Genomic DNA, 21173 nt, shown 5'->3' with positions numbered 1-21173 from the left:
AAAGTGTGAGAGCTATAAGGCCTAAAAATCCTATAAAGTTATCAAGAATCAAGTTCCTCCACTTTGCCTGATGAAGAAGACAAATCAATGGATAAGATGGCGAAACTCTGATTTGATTGATCAGAACCAGAGTTTCTGGTTTACTGCGCTGTATCCATAGACAACATCCTTTACTAATTTGATTAAAAGTTCAAGCTTAGAAGGAAACAAATCTCTACTTCCTCAACTTTTAATTATACTAACAATTTGACTAAAACACAGACAGGATTTCCTGCAACAGCATCTTTCTGCTAAATTCATAACGGAGAAAAGGTTTGAATCGTTATAATCCTTTCCAGCAAGAATGCTCAGAAGGAAGTTTATTCCTTGCTTTTCAAAAGTATGAATCTTTAGGAACCGAAAAGAACTATTAAAACGCTTAGTGGAACATTAAATATGTTTATGCCCGTGAAAGAGGTAAAGACCGAGGACATACCGTTGAACATAGTCAGCTTCCTTCGTTACTTTTGCCGCAACAATATTCGATACTGATATGTCTTTGTAGGCTCTCTGCCCACTGCAACAGCTATTAGTTCTCCCTCCCTTCTTCTCTCCCCTTCTCCTTCTCTGTCTTTATCGCTGTAGTTGATGGAATTTGAGCATTCCAACATGACTCCAAGGAGAAAAGGCCGATCATCGTAGGGGGTCAGCAGAAACTGCGAAGCTTCATTGGAAGTCCAAAAGATTACACTTTGCCCTTTCTCTTATTACTCGTTACTCCTGTATACAAAAAGGTGAATCTTCTTTTGTTGTTTTAGTTCTGACACTTCTGCATAAACCTCATTGCAACTCTTGATGTTTGTCTCTGTGTCTGTGAATCCTTTATAATCTTCCTCAAATACCCAGAAAATATCGCAACCTGCTCTTCATTTCAAGACATTTTTGGGATTAGCAGCAGCAATTTTAGAGTATAGAAATTGACGCTGTATAAATGGGATTGGTGCGAGGCATAGAATGGATGAATGCTTACAGTAGGAAGCAATTCAGGAAACTGTTCTGGAGGATGAGAGCAGCGATGAAGAAAGCCATCAAGAACGGAGGAAAAAGAAGGTTCAATTTTCAATATGATCCTTGCAGCTATGCTCTAAATTTTGATGATGGGTTTTGCAAATTTGAAGCTGTTGCTCCTGAAGAACCTGCAAAGATTCAGATTAGCTCAAATTTGAATCACTCTCCCATGTGGGTTTTTGTACTTCTGGTGAAATCTGAGTGAATTTTCTTGATTGGCAGATTGACTCTTTGCCTGCTCATTTTCTAATGCATCCTTGATTAGAAGCCATCTACTTGCATTTTTTGTACATCTATGCTTGTCTATGATCTTCAATATTATTAATTGGTTTTGTTTCGAGAGAAAAACTGATCCTAGAGTTTTGACTGTCATCCTTAACATATTCACTCCTCCCTTTCTTATTCTTCCATCTTCTCACACGGCAATCTCAGTGTCTAGTATTTACCAATTTACTTTTGCAGACAATCCCAGCTCTCGGGTAAGCTGAAGCTATTTTCTAACAGATGAATTTGAAGAAACTCTGTGACATTCGTCTGCAAAAGGTTGTTAAGCGCAATAACAGGTTAGAAAGGAGAGGAAAACATGCTATTTGCCAATGAAGCTGACGAAACACAATATTGAAAGAAAAAGAATGTATAAATACAATTATTTTGAGTTTATAATCTGTTCATTTCTTAAAAATCCATCTCTGGTCACAATTTTGGGCGGCGCAGCGCTCAAATAAGGGCCTTCTAGCATAGCAATGAAAAGCTTTGCAGTTTTGATTATGAAATTCAATCAAATCATTTAAGCCATAATAGTGACAAGTCACTAACAAACTTTCCTGTGGGGCAATAATTATCCATATGCAACTTAGTACACTAAATGGTCGATAAAATCTGAATGTTCAGAAAAGCACATTTCGGAAGATATTTGTAAAATATTATCTTGAAACTAAAGTTCATTAACGTTCCCTCGAGTCTATGAATTCCATCTTCCAAGTTCCTGGAAGGTCCTCATCTGAATGGCAGCTTAAATCAAAATGTTGAATTTAAGATCTAAAAAGTTGACGATAGTGATGGTTGTATTTTCCAGGTTAAACATACCAGGAGAAAAACTTACAGCCCCAGTTTTCATCACAAGGAAATGAAACTAGATCCATGTAATATGGCCCATATTCAGCCATCGATTGCACCCTTTTCCTTTCGGGGTGTGTAGGGGCAGATTATATTGATAAACAAAAAAGTGGAACACCGGAGTGAAAGGAAATCTCTTTAAAGGAATGTGAATGAGAAGGAATCAGAATAAGGAATTGAAACAAAATTTCAAATATTGCATTGAAGCGAGAAGATCATAATTGATACAATTTACCATATCTGTAAAGACAATCAAACTCAAATGTGCATGGGACCGACATAGAAATTAGAGAGACGAAAAGATCAAAAAAGAGTAAGGCAAGAGCATGGTAAAATTAAGGGATGAGAATAACATTATTTAACCTTCCCAAAATCGAACAGGGCATAGCTTTAGAATTGAGCTCTCAAATAGGGAATCTGATATGAACCAAGAGACATCAATCATACAATATACGTCAATGAAGATGAATCACTACAAGGAGAATAAGATTCGGATTATCTTGTTAATCGAATATCTCAAGGCAAGAACATTGTTTGAGATTCGAATCACTCCACAAGCAAAATCGATTATGTCTAGCTTGAATGATTCTTGTTGATCAAATATCTCAAGCAAAGAACACTTGATTGAGATTCGAATCACTACACAAGTAAGATTGATCATGTCGAGCTTGAATGATTCTACATGCAACCTAAACTACATAGAATCGCAAAGAAACTTAGTCATTGGCTAAAGAAGAGCACAAATACTTCTTTTACTATATTTTCCAAGTCTACTTACAAGTACAACATACATGGCTTTATATAGCCTCAAAATGAAACTGTTAAAGGCATTCTAAGAGTTGTAACATTCATACTTAATGACCATAATTATCCATTATGTAATTGTAACCTAATGTAAATAAAAGGTCCTAAAATACATTAATGAAATACAATAACTCTAAATTAGTCTAAATTGTAATCCACCCAAAATTTATAACATGAAACTTCATTTTTCATCAATGTAACATGAATTGAAATATCTTTTGATAATTTCAACAATATTTTCTTCACATATTCATTGAAGTACATTGTATGATTGATGTCTCTTAGTTCATATCTGAAACATTCATCGTTTCTTAATTAATTTATTGAACATTGGAATTAAGAGAATGGTTTTCTATACTATGGTTACCATCTCCTGCACCTAAGATGCTAAAATCACCGCCATGCAAAACCAACAAATAAATTATATCGGCCAAGGACTAAAGCATTGACACAGCAATGCATCTCGCACCATGATGTGAAGAGAATCCAGTCAAATTAAATAAAGTCTTTTTGCTTTGCTCTTTTCCCTTGAATCTCCACTTAAGGTTTTTTCAGTCACCAAAAGTTGTTGTGGCTCAGACTGACCATTGCCCTTCTATGCTCGAAAAGAGGTATTGTCACATCCTTCCTTTCAGGAGAGAAGTAGAGGAGGCTGTGGCAGAGTGGTTTCTTCACTGTGTTATGGAATATTTGGTGGGAGAAGGGCAGAAGAGATTTTCATGGAAAGAGTAGTTCTTGGGGAAGGTGTGCTGGAGGCTCACTTCATTACCTCTATTTGGGCTTCTTCTAACAATTTATTTAGCGATTTATATCTTTTTAGGGATTAGCAACAGTTGGAGCACTGTCTGTGTTTGTTGTTCTAGTAGCCACTTTTTGGCTCATGTATTTTTTTTTTCTTGTTCTTTTATTCCACTAAAGAATAACATAAATACTCATGGACGATAGTAGTTTCTTCTTGTAAGTTGACAGTAGTAAAAGTTGGAGCCTAGCAACGTAATCCACAGATAATAATAAAAAATAAAAAAAAGCTCGTAGATAAAGTATACTAAACCTTTTACGTGTTTCTGGCTCAGAAGGATAGCAGCATTCACTTTGCAATCCTTAAGCGCCATAACTTGTGTCAAAGGACGTCTGAGTAGTTAGAAACATCTATAAAAGCAAGCAGTGCATTATTTCTTCTACTCTTCCATTAAACGTTTCTGTAATAAGGAAGAGCAGAGTCCTTTATATATGTGTACATAAATATAATTAGTTTATATATTCCACAAATAAGCAAATGTAAACTGAGAGAATGAGTAACGCAAGGAGTTCAGGAGAAGGTTTAGGACATTGTCCGTACAGACGATTAACAAAGTATGTCACTGTCAATTGGATCAAGTCACACCAAATAGAAACTTCAATTTTTCTTCTCCCGTAGGTGGAAGAACAGAATTGGACTTGTGTCCAATATCTTCATATAGAATTTGGCTTACATTAGTACGCGAAGAGAGAACAGATATTTCAGTATTCTTCATTCTCAGGAAGAAAAAAAAAAAGGAAAAAGGCGATATACTATTTGCTGACTGTCGTGACACCACAAACAGCCCATGACTGTAGCATTAGAAGCATGCACAAAACAGATGCTATTATGAAAAAGCTAATCGATGAACCAAATAACATCGTAGTATCATAAGTCAGTAGTCAAAACATATTCATTTTCAAAAAGTAAAATTGTGAGGCGTGAATAAAACTTGAAAGTAGAACAAGAAATGGACGTTATGGTCTCTTTCTATCCAAACGGGTCCTAACAATGAGCTTCTCTCACCTTAACTCGTAAGAATCCTTTGAGCTTATTAGAAAGTGACAAAATCGAAAGTATAGAACAAATTTGTTTCTGGAAGTGCTTTCAAGGAGCCTCTGTGGTTCACACTCGACACAAAAAATTAAATATCTATATCATACACAAGGATAATAAAATCAAACCCAGTACACAAAGAGAGCAATGATACTAACAATGATAGGTTAACAAAGTATCAATACTTCTCGTTATCTAAGTAATCTCACAAAGTTTAAGAACGCAGCATACCCCTGAATTCAACTCTTCAACTTTCATGTATAAGGAGATACCTGTTTAGCAAATGGTAAGGTGGAGGTGGTACCAGAGAATAAAAGACAGAAATTCCCTATAAAATAGAAACAACATAGAATGAATTAATTGATCACCAAATGCAATGGAAGGACACATTTTTATCTCAAATTCCATCCAGAATTTCCGAGCTGCATCAGCATGCCCCACCATAGCATAACATGTTACTCACCAGCTTTTTCATGTCCTGATCCCTAGCCTTTACGTCGTTAAGCTTCTTTTCATCATCTTATTCACATAGCCTGCAAGCTAAATTGAGACAAAATATACTAAATTGTTTATAAATAATATTTGAATCGTGTACAAAATGGCTAGCCTTCCACCTCAGTCTTAGCATGTTATATTTTATGAATGGTGACATATGGAAGGGGAGGGTCAATTCCATTGACGAGAAGAAAATGAATAAACAACTTCCCTACTTCCTAGTTGAAACCTTCTGCCCGAAGCTCAACCAAATTAAATTCGTTGACCTAAATGCTAATTTTTAAAATCCCATTAGCTATCTTGAACATTCACTGTGTAGGGCAGGAAAAGTAAACAATGTAGTGAAGAATTTGCAAGATCAGTTCTCCTTACCCGAGCAAGAGTCTCCTATCATTTTTTTTTTTTATAACTAAAACTGATAGGTACTGTGATCGATCATTTAAGCTCCGCAATGGAATATCAATTGAAGAATTACCATTGCACCAATCTTTTGCAGATGATCATCGTAATCGGGAACTGTGACACGACCGCACACATCAACGCCATCGAAATCTCGCAATAACTACTTCCAAGCCTCCGCCCCCCAAATCCATTTCACAATCTCATCAAACACCCCCCTCGAGCCATAGCTTCGAACTTAAATAAACAGAGCGCAGTGACGATCTGTTCTTCTTTTTTCACAGACGATTCGAGACTTTGGGATTGGAAGAGTGGAGAAACATTGTGTGAAAATGATTCAAGAAGTTTTCGCGGGAAGAAACTACCGCGATCACAGAAGTTCGTGACAAATAAGAACACTCTTAAAACGGAGTTTTGAGTGTGACGGTCGCTTTATTAACGCGAATGTTACCCTTGTCTTCTGGCCCACTTTCTAGTTTGACTGGTCAACGATATCGGCTCACTGAGGGATGTTGTTTCTTCGGGCCTTGGCCGATTCATATTTGGGCCTCTCCATTTTCTTGATCAAATTATAAATTAAAAATAAATAAAGTCACCATGTTTTTTTAAGTATTTTATTTTAGGTTTAAGTTAAAATTTTAATTTATGATTTTTTACGTTTAGATCTATCTAATTTTTTTAATTTAAAAATTACCTATGAATTTTATAATATGTCATTTAATTTTTAATTTTTGTCTCTAATAACTCTATAATATATTTAAACATTCCCAAAATTAATTTGGATAATAAGTGAAATTATAAAATAAAAACAAAAAATTATGTGAAGCCAATTAAGAACATTTTAATCACATGGTCAATATTAATTCGACAACATAAAAATATAACATATTGAATATAAAAAAAATCGATAATAAAACATTGTTTGATTAGACCTTACGAGACTCAAAATTCTCTTTTATTGTATGACTATTGTTTGTATTAATTGAAAAATAATAATAATAAAGTAAAAGTTTATTTCATAATTGTTTATTATTAATTAAATGCCATATCACATTAAAAATAATATTAATTGTCACTATACTATGTAATTGATGGTGTGTTCAAGGTAAGTAGGTATTCATAAGTACGTATAATTAATTAATTCCATGCATTTATATAATTAACTCTTCACCTGTCTACCCAATAAATTTATAACATTAAATTCATTAATAAAATATATTTTAAATATATACATTTAAAAATGAAAGTGTTTAAAAATTTTAAATATATTTTATTACTAAATTAAAATTTGTTGACAAGTTTACAAAATATATATTAAATAGAAAACTGATTAGACACCAAATTAAAAATAAAATATTAAAAAGTTTATAAAATTCAAAACAACAACCCGGATACCTTCGTAGAGTAAATTAGTAGTAAATTAATGATATGTTTGTCGCCGAGGGAAGACGCCAACGCCGACCAGCAGCGCACGGTGCATCACGTGTCGCAGCGGGGTTGAAAAGTCAAACACGGCCTACTTTATTTTCCTTTTTCTAATTGCGTGGCTCTTGGTAAAGAAAACGCGGAGTGTCGACATAAATAATTTCCCACTCCAGCCATTGCCATTTGCCAAGAGCCAATTGGTCTGTCACTCTGCTTACTTCACCACGCATTACCGGTTGGGCTCCGTTTTTTTATAAACTTTTTAAAACTCCATTATTATTTTAATATTCACTTTATCTCTAAGAATTTGCCAGCTCTAATTTTATTTTTTTTCTTTTTTTTTTTAAAGCGCATTGTGAATTTCCACGTGATGATTAATTTAATTTCAAAATTTTCCTCGCCAAATCTAGTATTCGTTCGGTATGAATTGGAACTTTGTCGTTTTAATGCTCCAGCTTTAATTCATTCTTCCCTTCCCAGTTCCTGATCCACTTACATTTAGAATACTAATAAACTAAATAAATAAAAAATGGTTATGCTAACCGTTCAACTTCGTTACTAATAAATATCATACTATTTGTACTTTTTATTTAATATTTTATTATGTAGTTTCCACCATAAATGTTTCACTTCTTCTTTAATCTATGTGAAATTTCACAATTCACTTACCTTGAGTCCATCGTCCTTATTGGCACGTTGATATGAACCAAAAGACATCAATCATACAATATACTTCAATGAAGATGTGAAGAAAAGGTTGTCAAAATTATCAAAAAATGTTTCAATTCATGCCACATTGAAGAAGAATGAAGTTTGATTGTTATAAATTTTGGGTGGGTTACAATTTAGAGTTATTGTATTTCATTTATGTATTTTAAGACTTTATTTACTATAGGTTACAATTACATAATGGTTAATTATGGCCATTAGGTATGAATGTTACAACTCTTGGAATGACTTTAGTAGTTTCATTTTGAGGCTATATAAAGGTATGTACGTTGTATGTGTAAGGAACTTGAAAAATATAGTAAAAAGAAGCATTTGTGCTCTTCTTTAGCCAATGGCTAAGTTTCTTTGCAATTCTATGTAGTTTAGGTTGCATGTAGAATCATTCAAGCTCGACATGATCAATCTTGCTTGTGAAGTGGTTCGAATCTCATGGAAGTGTTCTTGCCTTGAGATATTTGATCAACAAAAATCATTCAAGCTAGACATGATCGATCTTGCTTGTGGAGTGATTCGAATCTCAAACAATGTTCTTGCCTTGAGATATTCGATCAACAAGGTAATCCGAATCTTACTCCCCTTGTAGTGGTTCCATATCATATCACACGTCGTCCTATATCTGTCTCTTATACTATTTATAACAGCTCAAACCACTACTAGCAGATATTATCCTCCTTTAGCTTTTTGTTCACATGTAATAGTTTCAAGCCCACCGACAGTAAATATTGTCACATTTGAGTTTACCCTTTCAGATTATTCCTCAATATTTTAAAAACGCAACTGATGTCACATTGAGGATTTCCCCTCAAAGTCTACTAAGAATAAATTTTTACACGCTTATAATTAATGTTTTATTTCTCTCTTTAACACATGGATTTCACGATTGGTTCATATGATCTCTTGCATATTAAATAAAACTGATTTAGACGTCTTCCCTTAATTATAATATTCATTATATCCTTATTTTATTTATTATTATTTTACAATGATAGAGCAAGCTGAGTATGAAATCAAATGGATAATAGCTTAAATTATTTAGATTTTTTAAAAAAAATAATTGACTTCCCAATTCAAATAATTGCCATTATATTGGATGCATATTTAAGACTATGAATAATATATGTATTTCTAATAATTGACTTTCCCAACTATAAGTTTACAATTATTATTTCACATGGATTAATTTATAGTTTTTATCAATATTAAATATTCTAAAAAGATTACATGTGTTATTTTAATTAGACATACTTGGCAAATAATATAAATATTAATAAAACTTGTTGCATGTCCTTTATTAATCAGATTATGAAAATTATATTTATAAACACTATGTCAAATTTTCGTTCCTTTAAAAGCAAATACAATATCCTCTTTTTATTTCGGTTCAACAATCAAATAAAATTTATTAAAGAGTTCCATGTGCACGTTGAAAAAATAACGTACGAACTCGAGTCGAGTAATAGACGAGTGCTTAATCATAATAGGCTTAGGGCTTTTCGAACTTTGACACTCTTTGTATTATTAATATACAATAAATGAACGTTAACAAATGATCGATTTATTTGGACACCTAAACTTGTGGACATTTTTTTAGTTGGACAATTTTATATATAAATGTACAATAATCAATATTATATAATAGATATTAAATAAAAAAGAAAAAGAAAAAAAAGAAAGTAGCGTGCGGCATGCATGAATGAGGCATAAATCCAAAGGAAAGAACCCCCACCCACTTTTGGTAGGAATATTTGTTACCGTTATCTTCGCCGTTTATGGATGGGAAGGCGCGAGGGCTAATTTAAAAAAAAAAAAATAATAATAATAATAAAAAAAGAAAAAGAAAAAGGAAAAGGAAAAGAATCTGGAGTGCGGTGTTTTATTTAGTTCGCACACGGCTTTTCAAAGTTTCAGACTCCGCCTTGAAAAAAAAAAAAAGAAAAAAGGAAGAAGAAAATTATTAATGTCAGCTTGAAAATCCGGGAAATAGTCCTCAAATTTCGCACTATTTCACAAAGGCTATTTAAAATTACGAAATCCGTGGTCTTTACGATTCGATCCGCGACTTTGTCTTCTCTTCCTTCTCCTCTTGTTCTCTCTTTATACTCCATTCCAAACTGTGGAGGAAAAGTCTCACCGGAAGTTTCTCTGAATCTTACTTCCTTGTAGTAAATGAATCCATCTCCTTCTGTAGTTCCTGGTGATTTCGGGTGACTGGATGAAGCGGCCCTCGCCCACGAGGTTTTAGGATTATAAAGGGTCGTCGTCTGTTTTGCTTTGGATTCGGTGGCTGGATATTAAAGCTTGGTCGGCTGTGGTTGTTGGTTTTTATGATCATGTTGATGGCGGATGAGGGTTCTAATTTTCCCCTACAGTATGGTGCTGATGATTTCGGTGGGGACACGTCTATTGACTATGAAGCGTTGTTTCATATGCTGAACGAGGATCTGGATCCTTCGCAGGTAGGTTTGTTGCTGGTGGTTGTAGGAAAATAAGGGTTTTCCTTTTCTGAATTGAGATTAGAGGTCTTGGATTTTAGGGAAACTGTAGTAACAGTTGCAATTCCCCCTCTTGGTTGGAATCCCTTAGAATTAGTTGGTGCTTTAAGCCTATGATCAGTGCTAACTGCTGATTCACCCAAAAATTCAGAGAAAACGTGTTAAGTTCATATTACAGAGCAACGTTTATATTTACATGTGGTGGAATAAAGGAGAAAGCACTAGTTAAACCTTTATCTTTCTCACTCGTTTGGATTACTATACTGTGGGCAGAGCGACGCCGCTTAGGTAATGTTTTTAAGTTAAGCAACCTCGAATTTTCCGAAGTCAGTTGGGTGCAATCATGTCAATTCAGCTATTCTTGGAATGCTAAGAGTCACTCTGTCCGCCGGGTCACTTGACATCTCGCATCAAATGAATGAAATAAAATCGAGATATGGTGTTGTAAAACTGTCGTCTTTGTTTCGTTTATTTCATTGGAATTTGTTAAAAGAGCGAAGAACTTAGTCTCTTTATGGACCGTTCTTTAATTAATTTTTAAACTCGACATAGATGAAAGTAGAATTGAAATACGGGGACAATAAAGGGTATGGTATATTGGTAGATATTTTAAACTTCCATGTTCTATATTCTCACAGATTACCTGCATAATCCATACATTATTTCTCACGAGAAACTTTCTCTTGGTTACTTGTTTATGATTATCCCAGAATCCGCCAGAGGACTTGTCGCCAAATAATGTATCGACTGGCCAACCACGTTTTGATGCTTCCAACCAAGAAAATTCCCAACTGAAGAACGGTTAGTATGAATGAATATCACATTGGTACTATTCTTTCTTCTTGTATAAAGAGAGATTTTGTCCTTCCTCTAATGCTCAAACCAGTAGGATGTCATTACCTTTAAGGAATTATTACTTTTATTTCATGTTTACCTCCATCCCTGGCTAGATTGGGTTTTAGGTGTTATACACCGAAAGGTGCACCTATAGTAGCTACAAAGGGTTTGGGTTAACCTCCAGTCGAATTTTGCTTTTGATAGGATATGAATTCTTACTCTATGGTGGGGATAAGGTTAAATCTATTAACATCTTTGTAATTTGACTCACTGTTTCGACTCGACCCTTTCTTTGTAGCAATTTGGTGTCTTTTTTTTTTTTTTTTAAAGGAAAATAGAAATGTGTTGATAAGCCCTTGGCTTTTAGAGGGTGAGAAATGAATCAAATTGTTACAAAGAAAGAGGTTCAAAATATTACTAGAACCAACATACCAAAACTATATTATCTATAGAAAAGTTAAGTGTTTACTATCAGTTATTGCTTTTGCAGTTGGTCTCGTTATCAGAAGCTGGCATTTTCATCTTGATATGTTGTTTTGACAATTGCAGATATATCTCATGGTTTCACGGAAGATATAGATGTAACTTTGAGAAATCATGGCAGTTTGGATGAAAAGGGCACTGAAATCTTGAGATCCTCAGAAAATAATTCAAGTGCTTCAGTGGAGTTGCCTTCGTTTGATGTGGAGCATACTTCAAAAGAAGTGATTCCTAATGAGTCCTCTATGAACCAAAGTTTTGACTTTGTTACTGACTTGACTGACCCTTATTCAGACATGCCACACTGGATGAGTATAGTCGAGCAACCGTTTTTAGATTCTTCTCAGTACTTTTTTCCAAGTGATTTTGATTCTCAAGTTGTTTCTGGCAATGGGGGAATGACGATCAACATGATGCATGGAGGAGATTTTCCATCCAATAGCCTGTGCTCAAGCAATACAATGAATTTGTATGCGCAGGGCACTGCTGATCATAAATCTGTATCAAGAGAGTCTGTCTCAAAGGATTTAATAATTCTTGATGCTTATTCAAATGTAAAGGGATGGAATCAGAATTGTGAAAGTGGAAACTTCATTTCATCATTGGATGGAAACTGTACGTTTCATGCTGATGAGGTTCATATTAATCAGGCAGCATTGGGGCTTCCAATGTCAACTGAGTTGAATTCTTCCTGCAAAGAACTTGTTAATCAATTGAAGGATGAAACGATGGATTCACTGGTTGAATCAAGTAGTGGCCCATGGCAATCTATCAAGGAGGAAAACATGTTTCTTCCATCTGAAAGAACTTTTCATTCGGAAGATACAGTTTGTGGAACATCCAGTAGACCCTCCAGTGATTGCAGGTACCAGAATTTATATATAACTGACCAATATTCTCCCAATGGTCATTCATCTAATTTAAGCAATCAGCCTTTGGTTTTAATCAAGGATGTTGGAGATCGTAAATTGACTATATGTAAGGGTCATATAGATCACCCACAAGTCAGCCCTGAATCAACTCACAGTAATTTGATAGAGAAGGCCCATGTGGAGGATGATCCAGATATCTGTATAATTGAAGATATGAGTCATCCAGCCCCGTCAAACCGATCTCTTATGGTTGGAAACTCGTTTGTTGCTTCACAAGGTTGTTCTGTAGTCAGTGGTTCTTCCACTTATGTGGGATTAGGAAGCATGAGACATAAGGCAAAAGATATGGACATCTTAAAAGTTGCATTACAGGTTAGTCCTGTTTAGTTTTTGTTTCTGCAAATCGTAACATGTGTGGAAACAATGTCCTTGAATGTAAATGAAAATCTATTCCTAGAGTTTTTAAACAATTGCTCACTCAAACTTGTTTCCTCTATTGTTGATTTTCTTAAATACTTTTTAATGGATCCTCTACAATGCTGAAAAGTGTGGAAGTACGTTGTTCGAAGCAGGTTTAATCAGAAGAAAACAATCTGCAGCTGAATAATGTAATTGTTTGGGACCCCCTCTTTTGTGATTTCATCAATCAACGAAGGTGTTTCATTGTAAAAAGGCAAATAGGAAGATGATATCCGGTCATGGCTTTGTTCAATAGTTTCATAATTTCCCCCTTAGATGCTAAACAGTATTTAGGTTAGGCTAGCAGATGCTTGGGAGTTATGCCCTGGACACATATATTGTTAATTTTTTTTAATGTTATAACACAAATGTGGGTGTGAAGTTTCTAACACGTGACCTTTTGGAGGAAGCAGACATGCTGATTTCGTACCCATTCTTCTTCCTGTTTTTCAGACAAATAAAGCATATATTTAATGGTCACTTACAAGGGTGACCTGCAGTCGATTTATTCTTTGCAACTACTGTGATTTGATCTTGCAACGCAGACACAAATCTTGTAGTTAATTATTATATGTCATTCTCACTGTATCTATTGTTGTTGTGTACTTTCTTGTTTGTATTTTGGGTTGGTATTCTTATAGTAAAAGTTAAGACTTCAATGTAGTTCTGCATCATTCTCTGATGAGTTTGTTTATATGACGGAGAAGTTGATAAGACTCAGGTTATCGAGCTTTGCAGGATCTTTCTCAGCCAAAATCAGAAACTAGTCCACCTGATGGCGCTTTAGAAGTTCCTCTATTAAGGCATCAGGTTCTTTGTTCTTTTATCAACACAGCCTTTCCTTATCTGCATATACATATATATATACATTTTATAATAAGTTGTTTTATTATTAACTTTATCTGATATTTGGACAGAGAATTGCTTTGTCATGGATGGTTCAGAAGGAGACATCTAGTATGCCCTGCGCAGGGGGGATTCTTGCTGATGATCAGGTTTCATCTCTTAGAGTTTGTTTAATATCTATGAGGTAACATGAAATTTTATTTTCTCCTCTGTACTGAAAACGGTGAGTCACTTGCAGGGATTGGGGAAAACAATATCAACGATTGCTCTAATACTAACGGAAAGGCCTCCTCCTATTATTTCTTGCCCTAATGTTAGACATGAGTTGGAAACTTTAAATTTGGATGAAGATGATGATATACTTTCTGAGCATGATAGACCAAAACAAGAATTCTCTCATCAAGTTTCACCATGTAAAAATGCAACAATATGCAAGAACACTTCAGTACAAGCGAAAGGAAGGCCAGCAGCTGGAACTCTTGTTGTTTCTCCAACAAGTGTGTTGAGGCAATGGGCTGATGAATTGCATAATAAGGTTTCTAGTAAAGCTAATCTGTCTGTGCTTGTATACCATGGAAGTAATCGAACCAAGGACCCTTGTGAGCTGGCCAAATATGATGTTGTTCTAACAACCTACTCAATTGTGAGCATGGAGGTACCGAAACAGTCTGCTGTTGATGAGGAGGATGATGAGAAACACAATACAGAGGATCAAGATACTCTACCCATGCAATTTCCTTCAAGCAAGAAAAGGAAAAACTTCTCTGGTTCTGATAAGAAACATTCAAAAAACAAGAAGGGAATGGATAATGAAACATTTGAGTCAGTTGCCCGCCCTCTTGCAAAAGTGAGATGGTTCCGAGTTGTACTGGATGAGGCACAGAGTATAAAGAATCACAAGACACAGGTTGCAAGGGCCTGCTGGGGTCTGCGAGCAAAACGTAGATGGTGCTTGTCAGGAACTCCTATTCAAAATGCTATTGATGATCTTTATAGCTATTTTAGGTTTCTCAAATATGATCCCTATGCTGCATATAAGTCATTTTGTTTATCAATTAAGGTGCCAATCAACAAGAATCCATCCAAAGGGTACAAGAAACTTCAAGCCATTTTAAAGACAATAATGTTACGTCGCACAAAAGGTGAGATTGTTTGAAACTTCTGTTTATCAATTACATGCAGTTCAAGTTTGGAATTAAATACAATAATGCGTTGTCTTTGGTTTTCTTCAAAAGTTCACAACACTTTTTTTTTTCTTATCGCTACTTTTAAACTTGACTGAAGAACTGGATTTATATTTTTCCTTTAGGGTGGGAGGATCTCTCCTTGGCTATGGTTTGATTTACGTGGCCTCTTCATTAATTTTATAGATTATAATATAGTTAATTGCCTTTCTGATTTTTGGTGCCTTGCTGATGTTTGGGAAATTCTCCAGTTGTACATACAGGCATTTTTTTTTAAAAAAAATATTTTAAAATGGAAATAACTTGATGGTGCTCTTGAATCATGGAAAACTTTGTTTTCTTTGCATTTGCACGAATTTTTTAGTGTTATATGAGCTTACCAATTTTTACTTGAATCGCTCTATGGTACTTGTGGTTTAGGCACACTTCTTGATGGGCAACCCATTGTTACGTTGCCACCTAAACAAGTGGAACTAAAGAAAGTGGATTTTACTGAGGAAGAACGTGATTTCTACTCTAAGTTGGAGGCTGACTCAAGGGCTCAGTATGAAGTATGTTTTTTTCAAAAGGAATTATTTATATTGTGTTTTGTATTCCTTGTATGCATGGAACTTCAGTTAACAATATCTCATTACCTCTTGCTCCTTTCTATCATTACTAAGTAAGAATCTTATCCAGGAATATGCAGCAGCCGGAACTGTTAAACAAAATTATGTTAACATCTTATTGATGCTTTTGCGCCTTCGACAAGCTTGTGATCACCCTCTTCTCGTTAAACCTTACGACTCCAAATCTTTATGGAGATCTTCAGTTGATGTGGCCAAGAAGCTTCCTCGGGATAAACAGATTTACCTACTGAGTTGTTTGGAAGCATCATTGGCTATTTGTGGCATCTGTAATGTATATCATCTGCCCATTTATTATTTTTTATGTGAAATTTTCTCGTGGACTTTTACTGTATGTTAACATGGTTTAGTGCATGTCAATTAAGTACCACAATGAAGAAAATAATTGAACAGCTTTGGTTATCTTTTGCTTAATATACTAATTACAAAGCATGAAATTTAATGCCACCTTTTAGCTCTTTTAATTGTTGAACATAAATTGAGATACTCTGTACTATTGTTGTTCAATATGTGGCTTTCTCACCTCAAAAACCTCCGCTTGGGCTCTGCATGATGCTTTCTAATAATGTAAGAGATGTATGACATGTTTACATTATAATACTCATGTGAAAAGGAGCTTTTTGGTTTCCTTTTGTGTCTTCGTCATTTCTGACACTTTTGCAATTCCACTTTTATCTTCTCATTATTTTAACCAGAAGTTTTCATTCCTGGTTAAAAGCTTTTTGGATTTTCCTATGTTGATCTATATATTTGAAACGGGCAAGGTGAAGAAAGAGCTGTATCTTTACCGTTCTTTTTTACTTGCACCTCATGAACATATTTACCTCACCTTTGCTAAATGCGAACACAATGCTTATATCTCAAGGTTCTCTTTGTTTTCCTGCTAACCTTTCCTTTATCTGGTAAGCGATAAGCGATACCTTTTTTTTACTCAAACTTCTGGGATTCTGTAGGATCCACCTGAAGATGCGGTTGTCTCAGAATGTGGTCATGTTTTCTGCAAGCAATGCATTTTGGAACACCTCTCTGGTGACGACACCCAGTGTCCTACAGCGGGATGCAAAGTTCGTCTTAGTGCATCGTCATTATTTTCCAAGTCCTCATTCTCCATTTCTCAATCCGACCAGCTTGGTGAGAATAATTCTGTGGTTGGCTCTGGTTCTACTTTTGGTGACTCTGTGGAGCCCTCCTCATCAGATACTTACGAGTCTTCTAAAATTAAAGCTGCTCTTGAGGTTCTCATGTCATTAGCTAAACCTAAGGAATCCTCTTCAAGAAACAGCCCTGTCCAACTTGCTCCTGATTTAGCCAGTGAAAAATCGACCGATGCTCCGTCCACAGAAATGCATCCAGAGATTCCTGGGTGTCAGGATTCAGCTACAAACAAAAGCTCTTGTGAACCAATTAAAATGAATGGAGAGAAAGCTATAGTATTTTCTCAGTGGACGGGAATGTTAGACTTGCTGGAAGCATGTCTCAAGAACTCCTCTATTCAGTACAGAAGGCTTGATGGTACTATGTCAGTACTTGCTAGAGATAAAGCAGTAAAGGATTTTAACAATCTTCCGGAGGTTTGTCAAATGATGCTATGCTTCAGTATTTTCATAAATTTCATAATTTCGTTTCCGTAGTGATAGGAATACTGCATGTTTACTTTACTAGTTTTACATGTTGATAAATTTGGTTCAGTAACTTCCCTTTCCATATAATAGGTGTCTGTTATGATTATGTCTTTGAAAGCTGCTAGCCTTGGCCTAAACATGATTGTTGCCTGCCATGTTCTTCTGTTGGACCTCTGGTGGAATCCTACAACTGAAGATCAAGCAATTGATAGAGCACATCGAATTGGGCAAACCCGTACTGTTAAAGTGTTGAGATTGACTGTAAGAGATACCGTTGAGGATCGTATTTTAGCACTTCAGGTACCGATCATCTGGTTCACTTTTAATTATTTATTTGAGAAGCTTTTCTGGATTGATCTAAATCCAGTCTTACTCATGCAGTTGTGTAGTTAAGTGTGCGGTGCAACCAAATAAATTAAAGGGATTGATTTTTTCGCACCTAAAATTGGGACCTAAGAAGTGAATGACACTTTGTTTGGGTAACGTGCTCGTGTCTCACGCATAGAGTTGGACACTCCCAGTACATGTTAGACACGTACTGGGCACTCCACACATTTGTTAGGCATGTAATGAACACTTGCTAACACAATAGGCGCGTGTCATATTATAGTTGTTGTCATATTATAGTGTAAACATGGTATATATATTTTAAAAGTTCATATTTTAATTTATTTCTATGAGAAATTGATCTTTCATTGAGAATGATAAAAGGGTATTCAGGGGGATGCATTTTTCTTAAAAGACAACTGATCATTGTGTCTGTATTTGTGTCGTATATATGCTACTTAGGTTGGACAATATTTCTGTCTAAAAAAATTATGTCCAACCTAATTGGCCGGGTGTTTGCACCCATATTTGTGTATGCACAACCACATTCTTGAGAAATGGTTGGGGCAATAACATCATATGACTTGTCAACAGAATGTCGAGGAATCTTTAAATTCTTTAGAAATGTTCTTTTGTGTGTTATCTTACATGAAATTAATCTCTATGCCCATTGTTGCACAAGTTAATAATCAGGAAACTCGTGTTATGAATGCAGCAAAAGAAAAGAGAGATGGTTTCATCTGCATTTGGAGAAGATGAAGCGGGCGGTCGACAAACTCGTCTCACAGTAGAAGACCTGAACTACCTTTTTATGATGTGATGATAGATTATACGATCATTCTTTGGTATTGGCTGATTTAGGCTAACATCATATGCACATATCATATCAAGTTTTGGGTGGTGAAGGCTGGCTTTAACTTTAGGAAGTAAGTTGCCCCACCATATTTACATCATCTTGACCAGAGGATTTGACGACCCAGCTCCTTTTGCCAGAAGAAGATTTGTGAATAGCATTTATAGAAATCTTTAAATTCCATTTTTACCCACTGATTCTTTTCTCACTCGCTCACAATTTGATGATCCCTTCCCTTTGTGACACTCTCTTTGCATCCCCTTCCCTGAGTGTATTCCACAGGCTGTAAAGATTAGAAATTTATAGAAAGGAAAGAAAATTAAATCTGTTAAAACACTCTTTTATTTTCCAATTGTAAAGATATAGATATAGTATTATTTTGTGTTCTTGAGTATCATCATCCTTGTATTAATAGTAGTATTAGTTTGATTGAAAGCACTGTTTGATTGAAAGGGCTGAATTCAGGCCTTGTTCATTTCAATTCCTTATCCTAAATTCCCATAGCCTAAATCACAAGGTTTGCCACAAAGTCCTGAGAAATTGCCTGGGCGGGCAGCCAAACGTGAGCTTTAGCCTCTATGCTGGCTGTGTCGCCGTCGACCAAACCAAACGGTAGAGTTTTCGTTATTTATTTAAAATCTCGAATATTTTCTTAAGAAAGATGAAACCCATCGTAAAGAAAGTGCCAATTTCAGGTCTTGGGTGTTCCTCAGTGGGCTATGGTGCAACAGAAGAGATTGGATATTCATGGAATCAAGGCATTTCAATTGTTCAATCTGTTTTGGTAACTATTTCGATTCTTGGGTAGAAGTATTTTGTAGATTTGGCTATGATTTCAAGACAGATTTTGATGAATCGATGATGAAGTCGCAGTATAGATTTTGATGAAATTTGAAACCCAGTTTTTGTTACGTTTGCAAACGAAGAAGCGAACATACTGATAGCAGAACCTCTTATTGTAGACACAAACAAAGACAAACGATTCATCCTGTCATATCAGGAGGCTGCATGGCCATTTTCTTACTCTGTTCTGCCTTACAATCCGTCCCAGAGCCACAATCACAAACTATCTGTGTGTATACTTATTGATTTCTGCTGTTTCATTAAAATCTAATAGACTTGTCGAATGAAAAAAATATGAAGAAAGGTTTTTGATGTCCTTAAGCATGGATCATCATTATTATTCACTGCCCTCCAACATCTTCCTCACTGCATCTGAAGCATTGGTTAGCAGCTCCGACCAATCTCTGCATGCCAAACAAACAAAATCAGGACAAAATTCTTTTCTTATGAACAAAAGAAAAGAAAAAAAAATCAGACCCATTTGTAGAATCGAAAGATAGGCCAACAGTCTCCTTAGCTTCATCAAGGGCCCAAGCGAAGCACTGGAGCGTAGAGCTTCTATCACTGGGAACTCGGAGCTGTGAGGGCTTCATATCGCAAAAAATGGGCACAATACACTTGCTGGTTCGGTACATAAGAGCCAGCTCGTAGAGGCAGTAATAAGACTCACAATACCGTGGCGAGAAAACTGGCAATCCCACTCTGCAGGTTTTGACGGCGGCGCTGATTTTGTCCATGATGTTGTCGCCGGGGGACAAGGATTTGTAGTCGAGAAATGGGCGCAGCTGCCCCACGTGGGAGAGGTGATCGTACAACAGTCCGGCGATGGTCCGTCTTGTATCGGTTCCACGGTAGCTGATGAAGACGTCAAATGGGGGTTGGTTTTTGGTTGAAATGACTTGCCTTTCGCTCAATTTTATCATGCTGCCCTTGTTGTAAACACTTGAAAGTTTGGCGCAGGCGTGCTTGGCCTTCGCTAGTATTGAGCGTTGCATCTCCATCTCTCTCCCTCTCTAGTGGAATGCATGCAATTTGGATTTTTTATATATAGGAAATAATAATTTTCATACTTTTTCTATTTTTCTTTTTTAAAAAGAAAATCCAAAGAAAGAAAAGGAAAATCATGTGAACAAAGTGAAGAATCCAAATTATATATGGAGTTTGTTTTTATACAAAACAATTTAAATAAGAAAGAAATAAAAATAAAAGAAAACAGACAAGGAAAAGAAACGAAAATCTGGAAAAAGGAGAAACCAAAAACAAAATAACCTGAAAATAAGGAAAATTTCAACTTGAGGGGTAATATGGTAATTTCACTTTTTATTATTATTATTATTATTATTATCTTATTTTAGTTGTGTATGTGAGTGTTGTACAAGCAATAGCGAGCTACTTACCGAGTATATATATATTCACTCGTGATATTTTTCCATTCTTATAGGTGAGATCTGAATATTGACCGATGATGATGGTGTGAGTGAGCTGGTTGACTATAGAAACGGTTAGATCGGAGTCTAAAAGTGTATTATAGAATTTTCGTCATATTTTACTATATTTAATAGTATTGATTTTTCAAACGTGAATTTTAGTTGTAATGTTTTCGTAGCGTTTTAATTTTTTATTAAATGTTTATTTCATGGATCCTTAAATATTATTTTTCAAAATATTATATCTTTATCCCATTTTTTAGTTTAGTTTTAATTTCGTTCTTAGACTTTAATATGTTACGATTTTACCCTTCCATTTTGAATTTAGTTGTTCCTTTAGTCCCTAGATATTAAACACGTGTACTCTTGAGATTTTATTACTTACCAATTAATTTCAATATAATCCAATCCTTTTAATTTATTATTGATGAAAAATCAGTGACATCAATTAATTAA

At 35.3% G+C, this 21173-nt stretch overlaps 2 protein-coding genes and 2 long non-coding RNA genes across 4 annotated transcripts; 2 read left to right on the top strand and 2 right to left on the bottom strand.

Annotated features, from left to right (window-relative positions):
- Nucleotides 1-114: 114 nt before the first annotated feature.
- Nucleotides 115-1395, top strand: LOC111497043. The gene is made up of 2 exons (XR_002720557.1): nt 115-773; nt 886-1395. It is a non-coding gene; the product is annotated as an uncharacterized LOC111497043 (long non-coding RNA).
- Nucleotides 311-6079, bottom strand: LOC111497044. Its single transcript, XR_002720558.1, has 7 exons — nt 5772-6079; nt 5265-5341; nt 5074-5129; nt 4019-4116; nt 1494-1581; nt 1010-1175; nt 311-898 (listed from the first exon to the last, which is right to left on the bottom strand). It is a non-coding gene; the product is annotated as an uncharacterized LOC111497044 (long non-coding RNA).
- A 3728-nt stretch (nt 6080-9807) lies between these two features.
- Nucleotides 9808-18882, top strand: LOC111497293 (helicase-like transcription factor CHR28). Its single transcript, XM_023148057.1, has 11 exons — nt 9808-10305; nt 11052-11142; nt 11728-12902; nt 13728-13799; nt 13907-13984; nt 14074-14977; nt 15440-15570; nt 15698-15919; nt 16599-17216; nt 17358-17567; nt 18310-18882. The coding sequence occupies exons 1-11, from the start codon at nt 10174-10176 to the stop codon at nt 18412-18414; spliced, it is 3738 nt and encodes a 1245-aa protein (XP_023003825.1). The 5' UTR covers nt 9808-10173; the 3' UTR covers nt 18415-18882.
- A 536-nt stretch (nt 18883-19418) lies between these two features.
- LOC111497297 (TMV resistance protein N-like) lies at nt 19419-20314 on the bottom strand. The gene is made up of 2 exons (XM_023148061.1): nt 19768-20314; nt 19419-19694 (listed from the first exon to the last, which is right to left on the bottom strand). Exons 1-2 carry the CDS (start codon nt 20289-20291, stop codon nt 19628-19630), a joined length of 591 nt encoding a protein of 196 aa, XP_023003829.1. The 5' UTR covers nt 20292-20314; the 3' UTR covers nt 19419-19627.
- Nucleotides 20315-21173: the final 859 nt, after the last annotated feature.

Source organism: Cucurbita maxima, unplaced genomic scaffold (genome assembly GCF_002738345.1).
Source record: "Cucurbita maxima cultivar Rimu unplaced genomic scaffold, Cmax_1.0 Cma_Scf00023, whole genome shotgun sequence".
In the NCBI taxonomy this organism is placed as follows: Eukaryota; Viridiplantae; Streptophyta; class Magnoliopsida; order Cucurbitales; family Cucurbitaceae; genus Cucurbita; species Cucurbita maxima.
This window is presented reverse-complemented; position numbering and strand designations above follow the sequence as displayed.

Excerpts from the sequence above, each read along its gene's own strand:
- LOC111497293 (XM_023148057.1), top strand. The coding sequence starts at position 10,174 with ATGATCATGTTGATGGCGGATGAGGGTTCTAATTTTCCCCTACAGTAT. Across the intron at positions 14,978-15,439 it reads AATGTTACGTCGCACAAAAG|GCACACTTCTTGATGGGCAA; the intron begins GTGAGATTGTTT and ends CTTGTGGTTTAG. Across the intron at positions 15,920-16,598 it reads CTATTTGTGGCATCTGTAAT|GATCCACCTGAAGATGCGGT; the intron begins GTATATCATCTG and ends GGGATTCTGTAG.
- LOC111497297 (XM_023148061.1), bottom strand. The coding sequence starts at position 20,291 with ATGGAGATGCAACGCTCAATACTAGCGAAGGCCAAGCACGCCTGCGCC. Across the intron at positions 19,695-19,767 it reads TCTTTCGATTCTACAAATGG|AGATTGGTCGGAGCTGCTAA; the intron begins GTCTGATTTTTT and ends TTTGGCATGCAG.